The 14,167-nt window shown below is 39.9% G+C and overlaps 1 protein-coding gene and 1 long non-coding RNA gene across 2 annotated transcripts in view; both read left to right on the top strand.

The window, feature by feature from the left end:
* Positions 1-7,240, top strand: part of LOC149749453 (uncharacterized) — a 93,569-nt gene extending 86,329 nt beyond the window's left edge. The window contains exon 2 of the long non-coding RNA XR_016393145.1: positions 7,152-7,240. This is a non-coding gene — a long non-coding RNA (uncharacterized LOC149749453). The remainder of the gene's footprint in view (positions 1-7,151) is intronic.
* Positions 6,325-14,167, top strand: part of ZNF385D (zinc finger protein 385D) — a 246,355-nt gene continuing 238,512 nt past the window's right edge. The window contains exon 1 of the mRNA XM_022554708.2: positions 6,325-7,294. Within this exon, the coding sequence (XP_022410416.2) occupies positions 7,115-7,294 (180 nt within the window). The 5' untranslated portion in view covers positions 6,325-7,114. The remainder of the gene's footprint in view (positions 7,295-14,167) is intronic.

The raw sequence follows: 14,167 nt of genomic DNA, 5'->3' as shown, positions 1-14,167 counted from the left end.
TTTGGTCCTTTTTAAAAATTATTATTTTTTTATTGGAGTATAATTGCTTCACAATGTTCTGTTAGTTTCTGATGTGCAGCGAAGTGAATCAGCTCTATGTATAGATATATCCCCTCCCTCTTGGACTTCCCTTCCACCCCCGCCATCCCACCCATCTAGGTCATCACACAGCACTGAGCTGAGCTCCCTGTGCTATATAGCAGGTTCCCACTAGCTATCTACTTTACACATGGTAGTGTATATAAGTCAATCCTAATCTCCCAATGTTCCCACCCTCCCCTTTCCCCCCTGTGTCCACATATCTGTTCTTATCAGATATCATACCTGTTCTCATCAGAAACACATCATATCTATGTCTCCGTTTCTATTCCTGCCCTGCAAATAGGTTCATCTGTACCATTTTTCTAGATTCCACATATATGCGTGAATATACGATATTTGTTTCTCTCTTTCTGACTTACTGCACTCTGTGTGACACACTCTAGGTCCATCCTCATCTCTACAAATGAACCAGTTTCATTCCTTTTTAGGGCTGAGTAATATAACATTGTATATATGTACCACATCTTCTTTATCCATTCATCTGTTGATGGACATTTAGGTTGCTTCCATGTCCTGGCTATTGTAAATAGTGCTACAATGAACACTGAGGTACATGGGTCTTTTTGAATTATGGTTTTCTCCTGGTATATGCCCAGTAGTGGGATTGCTGTGTCATATGGTAGCTCTATTTTTAGTTTTTTAAGGAATGTAAAATGGCTGTATCAATTTACATTCCCACCAACAGTGCAGGAGGGGTCCCTTTTCTCCACACCCTCTGCAGCATTTATTTTTTGTAGATTTTTTGATGATGGCCATTCTGACTGGTGTGAGGTGATACCTCATTGTAGTTTTGATTTTCATTCCTCTAATAATTTGTGATGTTGAGCATCTTTTCATGTGCCTCTTGGCCATCTGTGTGTCTTCTTTGGAGAAATGTCTATTTATGTCTTCTGCCCATTTTTGGATTGGGTTGTTTGTTTGTTTGATATCAAGCTCCATGAGCTGTTTGTATATTTTGGGGGATTAATCCTTTGTCCATTGCTTCCTTTACAAATATTTTCTCCCATTCTGAGGTTTGTCTTTTTGTCTTGTTTATGGTTTCCTTTGCTGTGCAAAAGCTTTGAAGTTTCATTAGGTCCCATTTGCTTATTTTTGTTTTTATTTCCATTACTCTACAAGGTGGATCAAAAAAGATCTTGCTGTGATTTGTGTCAAAGGGTGTTCTTCCTGTGTTTTCTTCTAAGAGTTTTATAGTGTCTGGTCTTACATTTAGGTCTCTAATACATTTTGAGTTTATTTTTATGTATGGTGTTAGGGAGTGTTCTAATTTCATTCTTTTACATGTAGCTGTCCAGTTTTCCCAGCACCACTTATTGAAGAGACTGTCTTTTCTCCATTGTATATCCTTACCTCCTTTGTCATAGATCAGGTGACTATAAGTGTGTCGGTTTATCTCTGGGCTTTCTATCCTGTTCCATTGATCTATATTTCTGTTTTTGTGCCAGTACCATCCTGTCTTGATATCTGTAGCTTTGTAGTATAATCTGAAGTGAGGGAGCCTCCAGATCCATTTTCCTTTCTCAAGATTGCTTTGGCTATTCAGGGTCTTTTGTGTTTCCATACAAATTGTAAAAATTTTAGTTGTAATTCTGTGAAGAACGCCATTGGTAATTTGATAGGGATTGCATTGAATCTGTAGAATGTTTTGGGTAGTATAGTCATTTTCACAATATTGATTCATCCAATCCAAGAACATGGTATATTTCTCCATCTGTTTGTGTCATCTTTGAGTTCTTTCATCAGTGTTTTATGGTTTTCGGAATATGAGTCTTTTTCCTCCTTAGGTAGGTTTATTCCTAGGTATTTTATTCTTTTTGTTGCATTGGCAAATGGGATTGTTTCCTTAATTTCTCTTTCTGATATTTTGTTGTTAGTGTATAGGAATGCAACTATTTCAAATACATTGATTAAATCTATTAGTTTTTTGGTGGCATTTTTAGGATTTTCTATGTATAGTATCATGTCATCTGCAAACAGTGACAGATTTACTTCTTCTTTTCCAATTTGTATGCCTTTTATTCCTTTTTCTTCTCTGATTGCCGTGGTTAGGACTTCCCAATACTTTGTTGAATAGTAGTGGTGAGAATGGACCTCCTTGTCTTGTTCCTGATCTTAAAGGAAATGCTTTCTGTTTTTCACCATTGAGAATAATATTGAGAATAATGTTTGCTGTGTGTCTGTCGTATATGGCCTTTATTATATTGAGGTAGATTCCCTCTATGCCCACTTTCTGGAGAGTTTTTATCATAACTGGGTGTTGAATTTTGTCAAAACTTTTTTCTGCATCTATTGAGATGATGTTTTTTATTCTTTAATTTGTTAATATTGGTGTATCACATTGATTGATTTGTGTATATTGAAGAATCCTTGCATTCCTGGGATAAATCCCATGGTACATGATCCTTTTAATGTGCTGTTGGATTCTGTTTGTTAGTATTTTGTTGAGAATTTTTGCGTTTATGTTCATCAGTTATATTGGTCTATAATTTTCTCTTTTTTGTGGTATCTTTGTCTGGTTTTGGTATCAGGATGATGGTGGCCTCATAGAATGAGGTTGGGGGTGTTCCTTCCTCTGCAATTTTTTGGAAGAGTTTGAGAAGGATAGGTGTTAGCTCTTCTCTAAATGTTTGATAGAATTCGCCTGTGAAGCCATCTGCTCTTGTACTTTTGTTTGTTGGAAAATTTTTAATTAGAGTTTCAATTTCATTACTTGTGATTTTTCTGTTTATAGTTTATAATTATTCCTGGTTCAGTCTTGGAAAGTTGTACCTTTCCAAGAATTTGTCCATTTCTTCCAGGTTGTCCATTTTATTGGCATATAGTTGCTTGTAGTAGTCTCTTATGATCCTTTGTATTTTTGCGGTGTCAGTTGTAATTTCTCCTTTTCTCCTTTTTCATTTTTAATTTTATTGATTTCAGTCCTCTCCCTTTTTTTCTTGATGAATCTGGCTAAAGGTTTATCAATTTTGTTTATCTTTTCAAAGAATCAACTTTTAGTTTTATTCATCTTTGCTTTTGTTGTCTTCATTTCTATGTCAGTTATTTCTGCTCTGATCTTTATGATTTCTTTCCTAATAACTAACTTTGGGTTTTTTTTGTTGCTGTTCTTCTTCTTCTTTCTCTAGTTCCCTTAGGTGTAAGGTTAGATTGTTTATTTGAGATTTTTCTTGTCCTTGATGTGAGACTGAATTGCTATAAACTTCCATCTTAGAACTACTTTTGCTGCATCCCATAGGTTTTGGGTTATTGTGTTTTCATTGGCATTTGTTTCTAGGTTTTTTAAAATTTCTTCTTTGATTTCTTCAGTGATCTCTTGGTTATTTAGCAGTGCACTGTTTAGCCTCCGTGGGTTTGTGCTTTTTATAGTTTTTTTCCTATAATTGATTTCTAATCTCATAGCATTGTGGTCGGAAATGATGCTCGATATGACTTCAATTTTCTTAAATTTTCCAAGGCTTGATTTGTGACCCAAGATGTGATCTATCCTGGAGAATGTTCCATGTGCACTTGAGAAGAAAGTGTTTTCTGCCATTTTCTGGTGGAATGTCTTATAAATATCAGTTAAGTGTGTTTGATCTGTTGTGTAATTTAAAGCTTGTGTTTCCTTATTTATTTTCTGTCGGGATGGTCTGCCCATTGGTGTAAGTGGAGTGTTAAAGTCCCCCACTATTATTGTGTTACTGTCAATTTCCCCTTTTATGACTTTTAGCATTTGCCTTATGTATTGAGGTGCTCCTTTGTTGGGTGCATAAATATTTACAATTCTTATATCTTCCTCTTGGATTGATCCCTTGACCATTATGTAATGTTGTTCCTTGTCTCTTGTAATAGTCTTTATTTTAAAGTCTATTTTGTCTGATATGAGAATTGCAACTCCAGCTTTCTTTTGATTTCCATTTGCATGGAATATCTTTTTCCATCCCCTCACCTTCCGTCTGCATGTGTTCCTAGGTCTGAAGTGTGTCTTTTGTGGGCAGCATATATACAGGTCTTGTTTTTATATGCATTCAGCCAGTCTATGTGTTTTGGTTGGAGCATTTAATCCATTTACATTCAAGGCAATTATCGATGTGTGTGTTCCTATTACCATTTTCTTAATTGTTTTGGGTTTGTTTCTGTGGGTCTTTTTCTTCTCTTGTATTTCCCACCTAGAGAAGTTCCTTTAGCATTTGTTGTAAAGCTGGTTTGGTGGTGCTGAATTCTCTTAGCTTTTGCTTGTCTGTGATGCTTTTGATTTCTCCATTGAATCTTAATGAGATCCTGCTGGGTAGAGTAATCTTGGTTGTAGGTTTTCCCCTTTCATCACTTTAAATATATCCTGCCACTGCCTTCTGACCTGCAGAGTTTCTGCTGAAAAGTCATCTGAAAACCTTATGGGAATTCCCTTGTATATTATTTGTTGCTTTTCCCTTGCTGCTTTTAATATTTTTCCTTTGAATTTAATTTTTGTTAGTTTGAGTAATATGTGACCTGGAGTGTTTCTACTAAGGTTTATCCTGTATGGGACTCTCTGCGCTTCCTGGACTTGGGTGGCTGTTTCCTTTCCCATGTTAGGGAAGTCTTCGACTATAATCTCTTCAAATATTTTCTCAGACACTTTCTCTTTCTCTTATTCTTCTGGCACCCCTATAATTCGAATGTTGGTGCATTTAATGCAGTCCCAGAGGTCTCTGAGACTGTCCTCAATTCTTTTCATTCTTTTTTCTTTATTCCGCTCCACGGCAGTTATTTCCACCATTTTATCTTCCAGGTCACTTTACCGTTCTTCTGCCTCAGTTATTCTGCTATTGATTCCTTCTAGAGTATTTTTAATTTCAATTATTGTGTTGTTCATCACTGTTTGCTTGTTCTTAAATTCTAGGTCCTTGTTAAAAATTTCTTTTATTTTCTCCATTCTGTTTCTGAGATTTTGTATCATCCTTACTATCATTACTCTGAATTCTTTTTCAGGTAGGTTGCCTATTTCCTCTTCACTTATTTGGTCTTGTAGGTTTTTACCTTGTTCCTTTGTCTGTAATATATTTTTTTGCCATCTCATTTTTTTTTTTTGATGGGTGGGGCTGTGTTCCTGTCTTGCTGGTTGTTTGGCCTGAGTCTTCCAGCATTGGAGTTTGCAGGCAGGTGGGTAGAGCTGGATCTTGTTGCTGAGATGAGGACCTCTGGGAGGTCTCACTCCGATTAATATTCCCTGGGGTCTGAGGTTCTCTGTTAGTCCAGCGGTTTGGACTCAGAGCTCCCACCACAGGAGCTCGGGCCAAACCCCCGGCCTGGGAACCAAGATCACACAAGCCAGGTGGCACAGCCAAAGAAAAAAAGGAATAGAACAATAACAAAGAATAAAAGTAAAATAAAATTAGAAAAATAAAAAATATGTTATAAAAAATAAACGTATAAATGAAACAACAACAAGGTAAAAGAGAACCACAATAGCAAGAAAAAAACAATAAAAAAAAGGCCGGAAAAGGCCGTAGATGTGGGAAGTGGAGTTTAGGTGGGGGCAGGGCCTAGGCAGGGTGGGGCTTAGGTGGGGTGGGGCTTAGGCGGGGTGGCAGGGCTTAGGTGGGGGGCAGACCTAGGCTTAGGACCCAAGCAGCCAGAAAAGGCCCTAGGGGTGTGGGGGGCAGGGCTTAGGCTCAGCACCACACAGCTGGAGGGGGCCTTGGTGTGCAGAGGTTTAGTCCAGGACCCGAGTGGGCAGAGGAGATGCTGGCCATGTTCCCTTCTGATCCTCTGATCCCCCGAACATCTCTCCATGTCCCCCTGATCCCCTCGTAGTCAGTGGGCCCCTCCCCTCCCCCAACGGCCCCTTAGGTGTATTGGTCCCCTCCCGCCTCTACTTCTCCTCCCCTCTCACTTCACTCCACATCCTACCCACTCACTCGGGGGTTCCCCTTGTCCCCTTAGGTGTCTGAGGTCCTGCACCAGAACCTGGTAGGTGCCCTAGTTGTCAGGAGATGCAAACTTCACATCCTCCTACTCTACCATCTTCTCTTTTCTGTCTCCTGGAATTCTTTTCCATGAGAAAGGAATAATTCTAGTGCATTTTGTTTTCCTCATGCTTCTTGGATTCTCACCAGCAGGTTTTTACAGTCCATTGCTTGCCTCTCAGATTAGAAGAATGCTGGCATATTTTAACAGTTTCCTAGGATTCAAACAGCCTTTAATTAACAGCCAATTGATGCTTTGGAATGTTACCAAAGTATGAGAGACATAACTGGGAGATGGGCTCCTTTCAGCTTCTGAATGCAGTGGAATCCTAGAACAGGGGGCAGAGGTAGGAGTCCCTTGCAAACAGCCTTTGCCCACTGGTATGCAAGGGAGCTGTCTGTGTTGCCATAATATTCCATTGCCTGCTCATTGGTGACCTTCTAAATTCCACCTACTTATGACTGGGAAGGAAGGGGGCAGCTAGTCTTGAATGTTTAAAGCCACAGGGGTGCTAAATAGCTCAGGGATCACATGATATGTAGCTGGATTTGCTGGTTTTAACCCTCCAGTTGCCAGGGAAGTAAGGTACAGCTGCCTGCATTTGCGTTAAGTTTCTTTTCTGTGCCAGGTTCGTGTCATCTTGCTGCCAGAGTTTTGGATGCGGTGGAAAAGAGCAGTTCTGTAAAAGAATCCCTCAGACTGCATGTATATTTTGAGCAGGAGTTAGTTTTCAAAGAGGGATGGGGGAGCATTGGAGGGGTTTTCCCTTTGAATCAAGGGATGTTGCTTATAGATTTGTAGCTGACTCAGTCCCGGGTTGTAGGCAGGAAAAGAAGGATGGATTGGGGAGTATGAAATGTTTGAAATGTTAACAATTCCTTATGTAACCAGATAGTTTTAATCCAAGAGGGAAAAAGGAGCGGCTCAACTGGTTTTCTCTGCTTAATGGCACATCTGCTCGTTGGCCGGTTCCCAGTTGAGGTCAATACACTCCATGTCTTGTTTTTTCCAGTGACCCATAAAGCTGGCCTTTTGGTCTCAAAAGAGACCTTGGTGTTTGTGTGTTGTGTGTTTAATATGCACCATGTCCCTGATCGCTCCCTTTGTTCTCCTCTGTGCAGGTGGTACATGCCAGAGCCCCGCTCTCCCAGCCCTGGTCCGTCCACCAGCCCCTCCTTTGCAACCATCGCTGGATATTAAACCGTTTCTTCCCTTTCCTCTTGACACTGCGGCCGCAGTCAACCTCTTCCCCAATTTTAATGCGGTAAGTCCCACATCATCATATGCCAGGGTGGTAGGTACTGGAAAACCTTAAGGGCCAGGAGTGAGCTGCTCACTGCCTCTCATGTACTCTATGCTTTGTTCCATAGATTGTCTGAAAGCACGTCAAGGTTAGTTGTCTGCCTGGTTGTGTAAGGTCCCCAGAGCCAGGCTCCTTCAAAGGGAAAGTGAAAAGAGATGTAATCTGATTAGGTTGATCATGAATTCATGCCTCTCTTTTAGTGTCTTTTTGGACAACACTAACCATTTTATTAGTTTATTTTCCATGCCAAATTCAATTTAATTGAAATTTAATGAATGTGTTAGAGAGCATTCAACTTCAAGTAGATGTCTAAAAACTTAAACATGTGTTTCTTCTCTCTGGGCCTTTTACTTTAATTTTCAAATCTGTTATTTCTTTTCTGATTTAATAAAGAGGACCCTTATAATCACACTAGAGATACATTCCATGTATACAGCACATTTTCTCTCTTAACTTAAAACAATGTAGGGTTCTGGTACCAAGGATTTTCATTTTATTTTCTTCCTGCTCAGGCACAGTTCCTCAACTGAAGTCTTTCTTAAATGACCTTGTTTTGGGGGCTTTGTCAGCAGCCTTCTCAACAAAAGTTCAATACTTGCTTACCTCTGTTTTCACTCTTAAGCATGTCTTTATAAGTGGACAGATTCCTCTTATTTATCATCATCTTTTTTTTGTACAAGCAGTGAGACTATTCCTAGGATGGAAATAGAAATAAGGGTTGAAAAGGTTAGAAGCCAGTGAGTGACATTTTTTTCTAATATCGTCTGATTCAGCTTTCAGCGGTTGTTATAATGCAGGTCTGAGTTTATCAATGACAGGACATGTCAACACAACCAAGGTGAAGGGGATTAGGACGCAAGGTCTCTGAATGCCCAGTGAGCTAAATAAAACAGATTTCTTACTGCAACATCTTACCTCCATGATGGATTTTTTAAAAATCTGCCCACAATTAGATCATTCTTCTTCAGGAGACAGAAGTGGGCCTTATTTATTTTAATCATGCTTTGTCATGGGGACTTTGGACCTGCCAAGGAGATGGTACAGTTACATGCTAACCTTTACTAAAGGACAAGGGAAAATCACAGTGATTTCATTGCTTCTGGGAGCATGAAGTATTTTCCATAGGAATATTATTTTGAAATTGATGGAACCTAAATAGAACAGCATAAAGATCATATTTCCGAAGTAGAGGTTTCTAATTCTAGGTATTTCAATAAGAGTAGAGGAAAAAATTGCTCAGAATCAAATTTCCTGATTCTTGAATGACCACAGTAAAGTCCCTGGGTTTCCTCTTTCTGAGCTCTTTGCCTGCTCCACTGTTAAGTGGCTTCTTGGTACCATTTTGCTTCCTGCCACCTGGAGATGATCCATCAGGGTGCTTTACCTGGCCTCTGAGACTACTTGGCCTCCTGTCCCTCACGTCTCATATCAGCTCTAGAGAAGCTGAGGTACAATTCCTGGAAGGTTGTAAAAGGCTGGGTTTTAAACTTTTGATTTGCCCTTTGGGAAACGTTAAAAGCAAAATGATTAATTTGATTGACAATGAGTATTATTTGTCATAAAACAAAGATGAGTGATATATCGAGCCATAGGACACTGAGCAAATGTCTTAATCCTCTTTGGTACTGTTTCGTCATCTTTAAAATAAAGGGAGTGGACTTGATAACCTCTTCCTTTGGGGTTATCCCATTCAAAATAGTTGAGCTTTTGTGGGCAAAGACAGCATTGCATGGTGGTCAAGTTGGACTCTGAGCTAGAATGACTGGGTTCAAGTCAGAGCTGCTACTCACCATCATCACGACCTTGGGTGAGTCACATAATCCTTATGTATCTCGATATCTTTGTCTGTAAAATGGGACTAATATAACCTACTTTGTAGGCTTGTGGTCATGATTATGTGCGTTAAATCATTTACAACAGGGCTCAGCATTAATAATCATTGTTTTAATGACAGGTATTATATTCATAAATAGCCTGTAAATCCTTATTTTGAATTTGGAAGTTCATTGACTAACTGATTGCCAAAGTTTTACTTGATTCTTTTTCTTCTATGATAATTTGGACTTGTGTTGTTATTTCTTCCATTTAAACCAAGAGACCCTCTGTTGCTCCACCTGTTGGTTATTTCCTTCTAGTGCTGGTCAAGCTGCAGCCAGTCATGGATTAAGCCATTCTTTGTTTCCAACTGAGTGGAATGGTTGCAAAGCCCCAAATCTGGTAGTTTTGGACTGAGAATTATGATATAGCGCATCTCTTTAAGTAACAGCCTGAGTTCTTGATTTTGTAGCAGGTGTGATTCTCAATCTACAAATTCAGGGTGTGTTAAATGTAACATTTTATTGCTGTAAGTTGATTTTATTTCTGGCTCAAAAGCCCATTCCATTAGTCTGTAGGGAAGTGAAATTTAATTGTTTCAGGATGTGCTAAGGCTCTAGAATCTAACAGATTATCCACCCAGCTTTTGGTGGGAGACTTCCTCTGTTCATCAAGTTATGTGTCCACATAGGCAATCATGGTATGACGAGCCCCTAGTAAGCATGGCCTTTTAGGCTCAAACTCTTGACTTTGAACACACAAACTGGTGAGGCTTTAGTGGTGCCTCCTGCCTAGATGTGCCACACTGCTATTACCTTTTTCCCACCCCACAATTTTCTTTCATCTGACGTTTTGAAACAAAGTCCATGGTGATCAGAAACTGTTTTCCTGTTATATTTCTTCTCTGAGTATATGAGTATAGAATGGTCTATTTGGGATAAAGTGTGGCAGAATGGTAAAGGAAAGACATTTCAGTTATATACCTGTAACAAAATACATACGTGAATATCTGAGATTATTGTCCTTCAATAAGAGTATAAACCATTGGGTTCAGATGTGAGTCAGGAAGAATCATGAAACATCGGTTAAAAAAAACACACACAGGGCTTCCCTGGTGGCGCAGTGGTTGAGAGTCCGCCTGCCGATGCAGGGGACACGGGTTCGTGCCCCGGTCCGGGAAGATCCCACATGCCGCGGAGTGGCTAGGCCCGTGAGCCATGGCCGCTGAGCCTGTGCGTCCGGAGCCTGTTGCTCCGCAACGGGAGAGGCCACAACAGTGAGAGGCCCGTGTACTGCAAAAACAAAGAAACAAACAAACAAAAAAACCAAACAAACAACACACACACAGTTATGAGAGAAAGAAAAACAGATGTAGGATATGACCTGGGCTATGGATATATAAAAGGACATTCAATAAAATCATTAGGATCCCTTAATATACTTAAAGCCAACTTTAAAGAATAGCAACAGAAGCCATTCCCTTGACCTAGGGATGTTGTATCTCTGGTTGTTCCAGTAGCTTTCAGACAAGAGAAATTTTCCTTTAATTCCTCATATACCCCTACTCTATCCTTCAATCTCTTCACTGGAGTTTCAGTGCTTAGGACCATTCTTATCTCAGTGATCCCATTCTGCGTGTGCATTTCTTGAAAGGAACCAATCCTGGAAATAGGTAAGTGGTATTTAGTAATGAAATATTTCTTTTCTAAGTAGTATGAGCTTGGTCCATTCAGTCAACTGCTAGTTATCAAGCATCTTCTATGTGCTAGGAATAGTGATAACAAAATTTATGTTATGACCTCTACCATGAAATAATTTAGTTTATAAAGGAGAAGCTGACAAATAAATAAATATTTATAAATATGGGTGCTTTTATAGAGAATGATGTCTAGGATAGAATGGCTGCTCAAGGACAGGAGTGAAAGGCTGTCCTTACGTTTGTCTTAGTGAGGGATTGATGAGAAAAATAGAAACTATTCTAGGCATGCTGACAGGAAGGGAATTAATAGAAGGATTTAGATGCTTAAAAGACATTTGGAGGTGTTGGGCAAACAAAGGTCAGGGAAGGCTGTTGCTGGCTCTTGGTTTTTCTACTTGCTTTCATGGAGTCGGGAAGTTGCAGAAATACAGGATGCCCAGTAATCCCAGTTACTTTCATCCAAATCCCATGATTTTGGATTTTTTTTAAAAAAGATAACAATAGATTATAATCCATTGAATAAAATATGAATCCATGATTCCACACAGATAAGGTAAAGCTTTTACTTCCAGTAGAATGCCTGTGAATAAATGTAGGAGGAAAAATGAAAATAAAAAATTGGCATTTGGCAAACATTCAAGTTATTCAGCCAAGGGACATATAGGGAACAGGATATTTACACAATCTCCAGATATTTCCACACCAATACTTACTAATTACAAAGAAGAAAAGGAACTTTACAGTGGAGAAACCGAGCAGGCACCATCTTACTCAAATGATCAGTATTATCATCAGTAATTCGGCAAATAAAGATCATGTGCCACCCAGTAGGACACGATAAGACAGCTTCACTAATGTGATATCTGAAAGACGTGTATCTCGAGTATTTAGTGGGTTCTTACACTGAAAACTGCTGGCCGAGATCTGTGGGAACGTACACCTCAGGCTTCCTGTCTTTAGGATGTAAGGGGGAGCACGTAACAGCGGAAGCAGTGCTGAGTTGCCAACAGAAGACTTGACATGATGGCAGAATGGAAAGGACTATTGAGAATCAGAAAAGCGAAAAGTTTCTGCAATCTTGGGCAAGAAGCTAAGTCCATTGGAGCCCCAGTGTCCTGTGCCAGAAAAGGATAGTGGCTAACTGTCTCTTAGGTTTGTTATCAGCGAGGTAGCTGAGTTTGAAAATGCTGGAAATGGAAGCAGAGAATGGGCTTGGGTAAGACCTTGGGATATTGTTTAGATTGGAGCTAACCTGTAAAACACGGCTATACTCCCTGACAATTTTCTCCAAAGGTCTCTGAGCTGCCTTTTTGTTTTTCACGTCTCTAACATATTTTCTTCATATTCTGCTCAGTAGTCATGATAATAATGAACATTGAGAATGTCATTGAAAAGTACAAGCTTTGGAGGACATGTTGATGGGAGCTGACAGTGAACCTGACTCCGTGCTCCCCTCCCATGACTATATTTCTTGTTGGCATAAAGATTAAATGAGTAAGCGTGACCTAGTGCACCTGCGTAAGCCAGATACTCAGAAAATATTGAGTCTTGTCTCTTCCAGAAGATTCACAAGGAAGTGTAAGGAGGTCATGCAGAGTGCAAAGAGGCAGCAAGGTGTGTAAAAACAGGAGATGACTATTTTGCTTTTCAGTCTGCCCTGGCTAATATTCTTTAACAGTAAAAAAAAAAAAAAAAAAAAGTAAATTAGCATAGAAATTTTGACTGTGTCCTGTTCCTCTGTGTAATATGACTTCATTGCCAGAGAGGGAGCAAATGGGGAGGAAGAAAGGGGGAAAAGAAAGAGGCTGAGAGAGATCAAATCCTAGCATCTGACTCCAGTTCTTAGTTTTCAAAAACAGTGACCCTACAAGCAACCAGCCGTATAAACTTGAATGTGGCATTAGTTTGGGTTCAGAAGTTTTATCAGTTGGTGGGGGGGCAGGAAAGTGAACTTGATGTGTCTTATAGGAGTGCTTCTCATAATCAGGATGCATGTGAAGAATCAAGGGAATCGTGTTAAAATGCAAATTGTGATTTAGTAGTTCAGGGATAGGGCCTGAGATTTTGAACATATGTGGGTAGAGGGAGGGAAAGCCAGGAGAATGACTACATACACTGGACACTTCTTAAACGCTTCTGCAGAGTATCTCTTCATTCACTCAACAAATATTTATTGAGGGCCTACTATGTGCTGGGCCCTTAGGATTCCACAGCAAAACTAACAGGCCAAGTCTCTGCCACTGTGGAACTTGCTTTTTGGTGTATGTGTGGTGGGGCGTTGGGGACATTTGAAGTTATTGGTAGCTGCAGCTCTACCCCAAGCATGATCCTTCTACGGTGTGCTTTAGCTCCCAGAAATACTAGGAGCCTTCCTTATAGGGTGACATTGTTCAGGACTTTGGTCATAGGTGCCATTTATTGAATGCTTAGTATGCACCATATACCTGAAATCATCACTTGCATCCCAACTGGTTAAAAGCAAAATTTTGCTGTGAAATTTTTAAGCTTTTATGTGTGTCACAATCTCCAAATTGTTGGCGAGAAAAATACAGGAATGAGTTTTTCATTCGTTTATTCGTTCAATGCTTTCTTCATTCTACAAACTTTTGAGACCACTGGAAAAATTCTATAGATTGAAAACTGTGCCTCCTAAAAACAGCTCCATCAAAAGTATCTGTTGTAAGGAAAGTACTAATAAGTATAACGGAGAGGATGAGGAGGGAGAAGAGGTAATTCATCTCTTACTCACTGATTCACTCTCTGGGCATTTGTTAGGCACCAGCTATCTGTCTGACACTCTAGTAGACCTGGAAATACAAGAGAAAGAACAGGAGGAGTGGGAGGAATCGTCTTTGTAACTATGGCATCAACCCAGTTGATTCATCACTCTTGAAAATACTCTTCTATCAGCAGGTGGTAAAGCATCTAGATATAAAAACACTACATTAGGGTTTCCCTTGTGGCGCAGTGGTTGAGAGTCTGCCTGCCGATGCAGGGGACATGGGTTTGTGCCCCGGTCCGGGAAGATCCCACATGCAGTGGAGAGGCTGGGCCCGTGAGCCATGGCCGCTGAGTCTGCGCGTCCGGAGCCTGTGCTCCGCAATGGGAGAGGCCACAACAGTGAGAGAGGCCTGTGTACCGCAAAAAACAAACAAACAAAACAGAAAAAACCCACTATATTAGACAATAAGGTCTATGCAAGCATTAGACAATAAGGTCTGGGCAAGCATGCGGTGAAATAGTTAAAATGTTCTATAAAGAACTCAGTAATTAAATCCTTAAATAAAGTCCTGTGAAAATAAGTGCTACCTGAGGCCAAG

This window comes from Delphinapterus leucas, chromosome 4, assembly GCF_059928025.1.
Source record: "Delphinapterus leucas isolate spDelLeu-1000000601 "Yukka" chromosome 4, BTC_Dleu_Yukka2, whole genome shotgun sequence".
NCBI lineage: Eukaryota > Metazoa > Chordata > Mammalia > Artiodactyla > Monodontidae > Delphinapterus > Delphinapterus leucas.
Note: the sequence above shows the minus strand (reverse complement) of the source record. Positions and strands in the feature narration are given on the sequence as shown.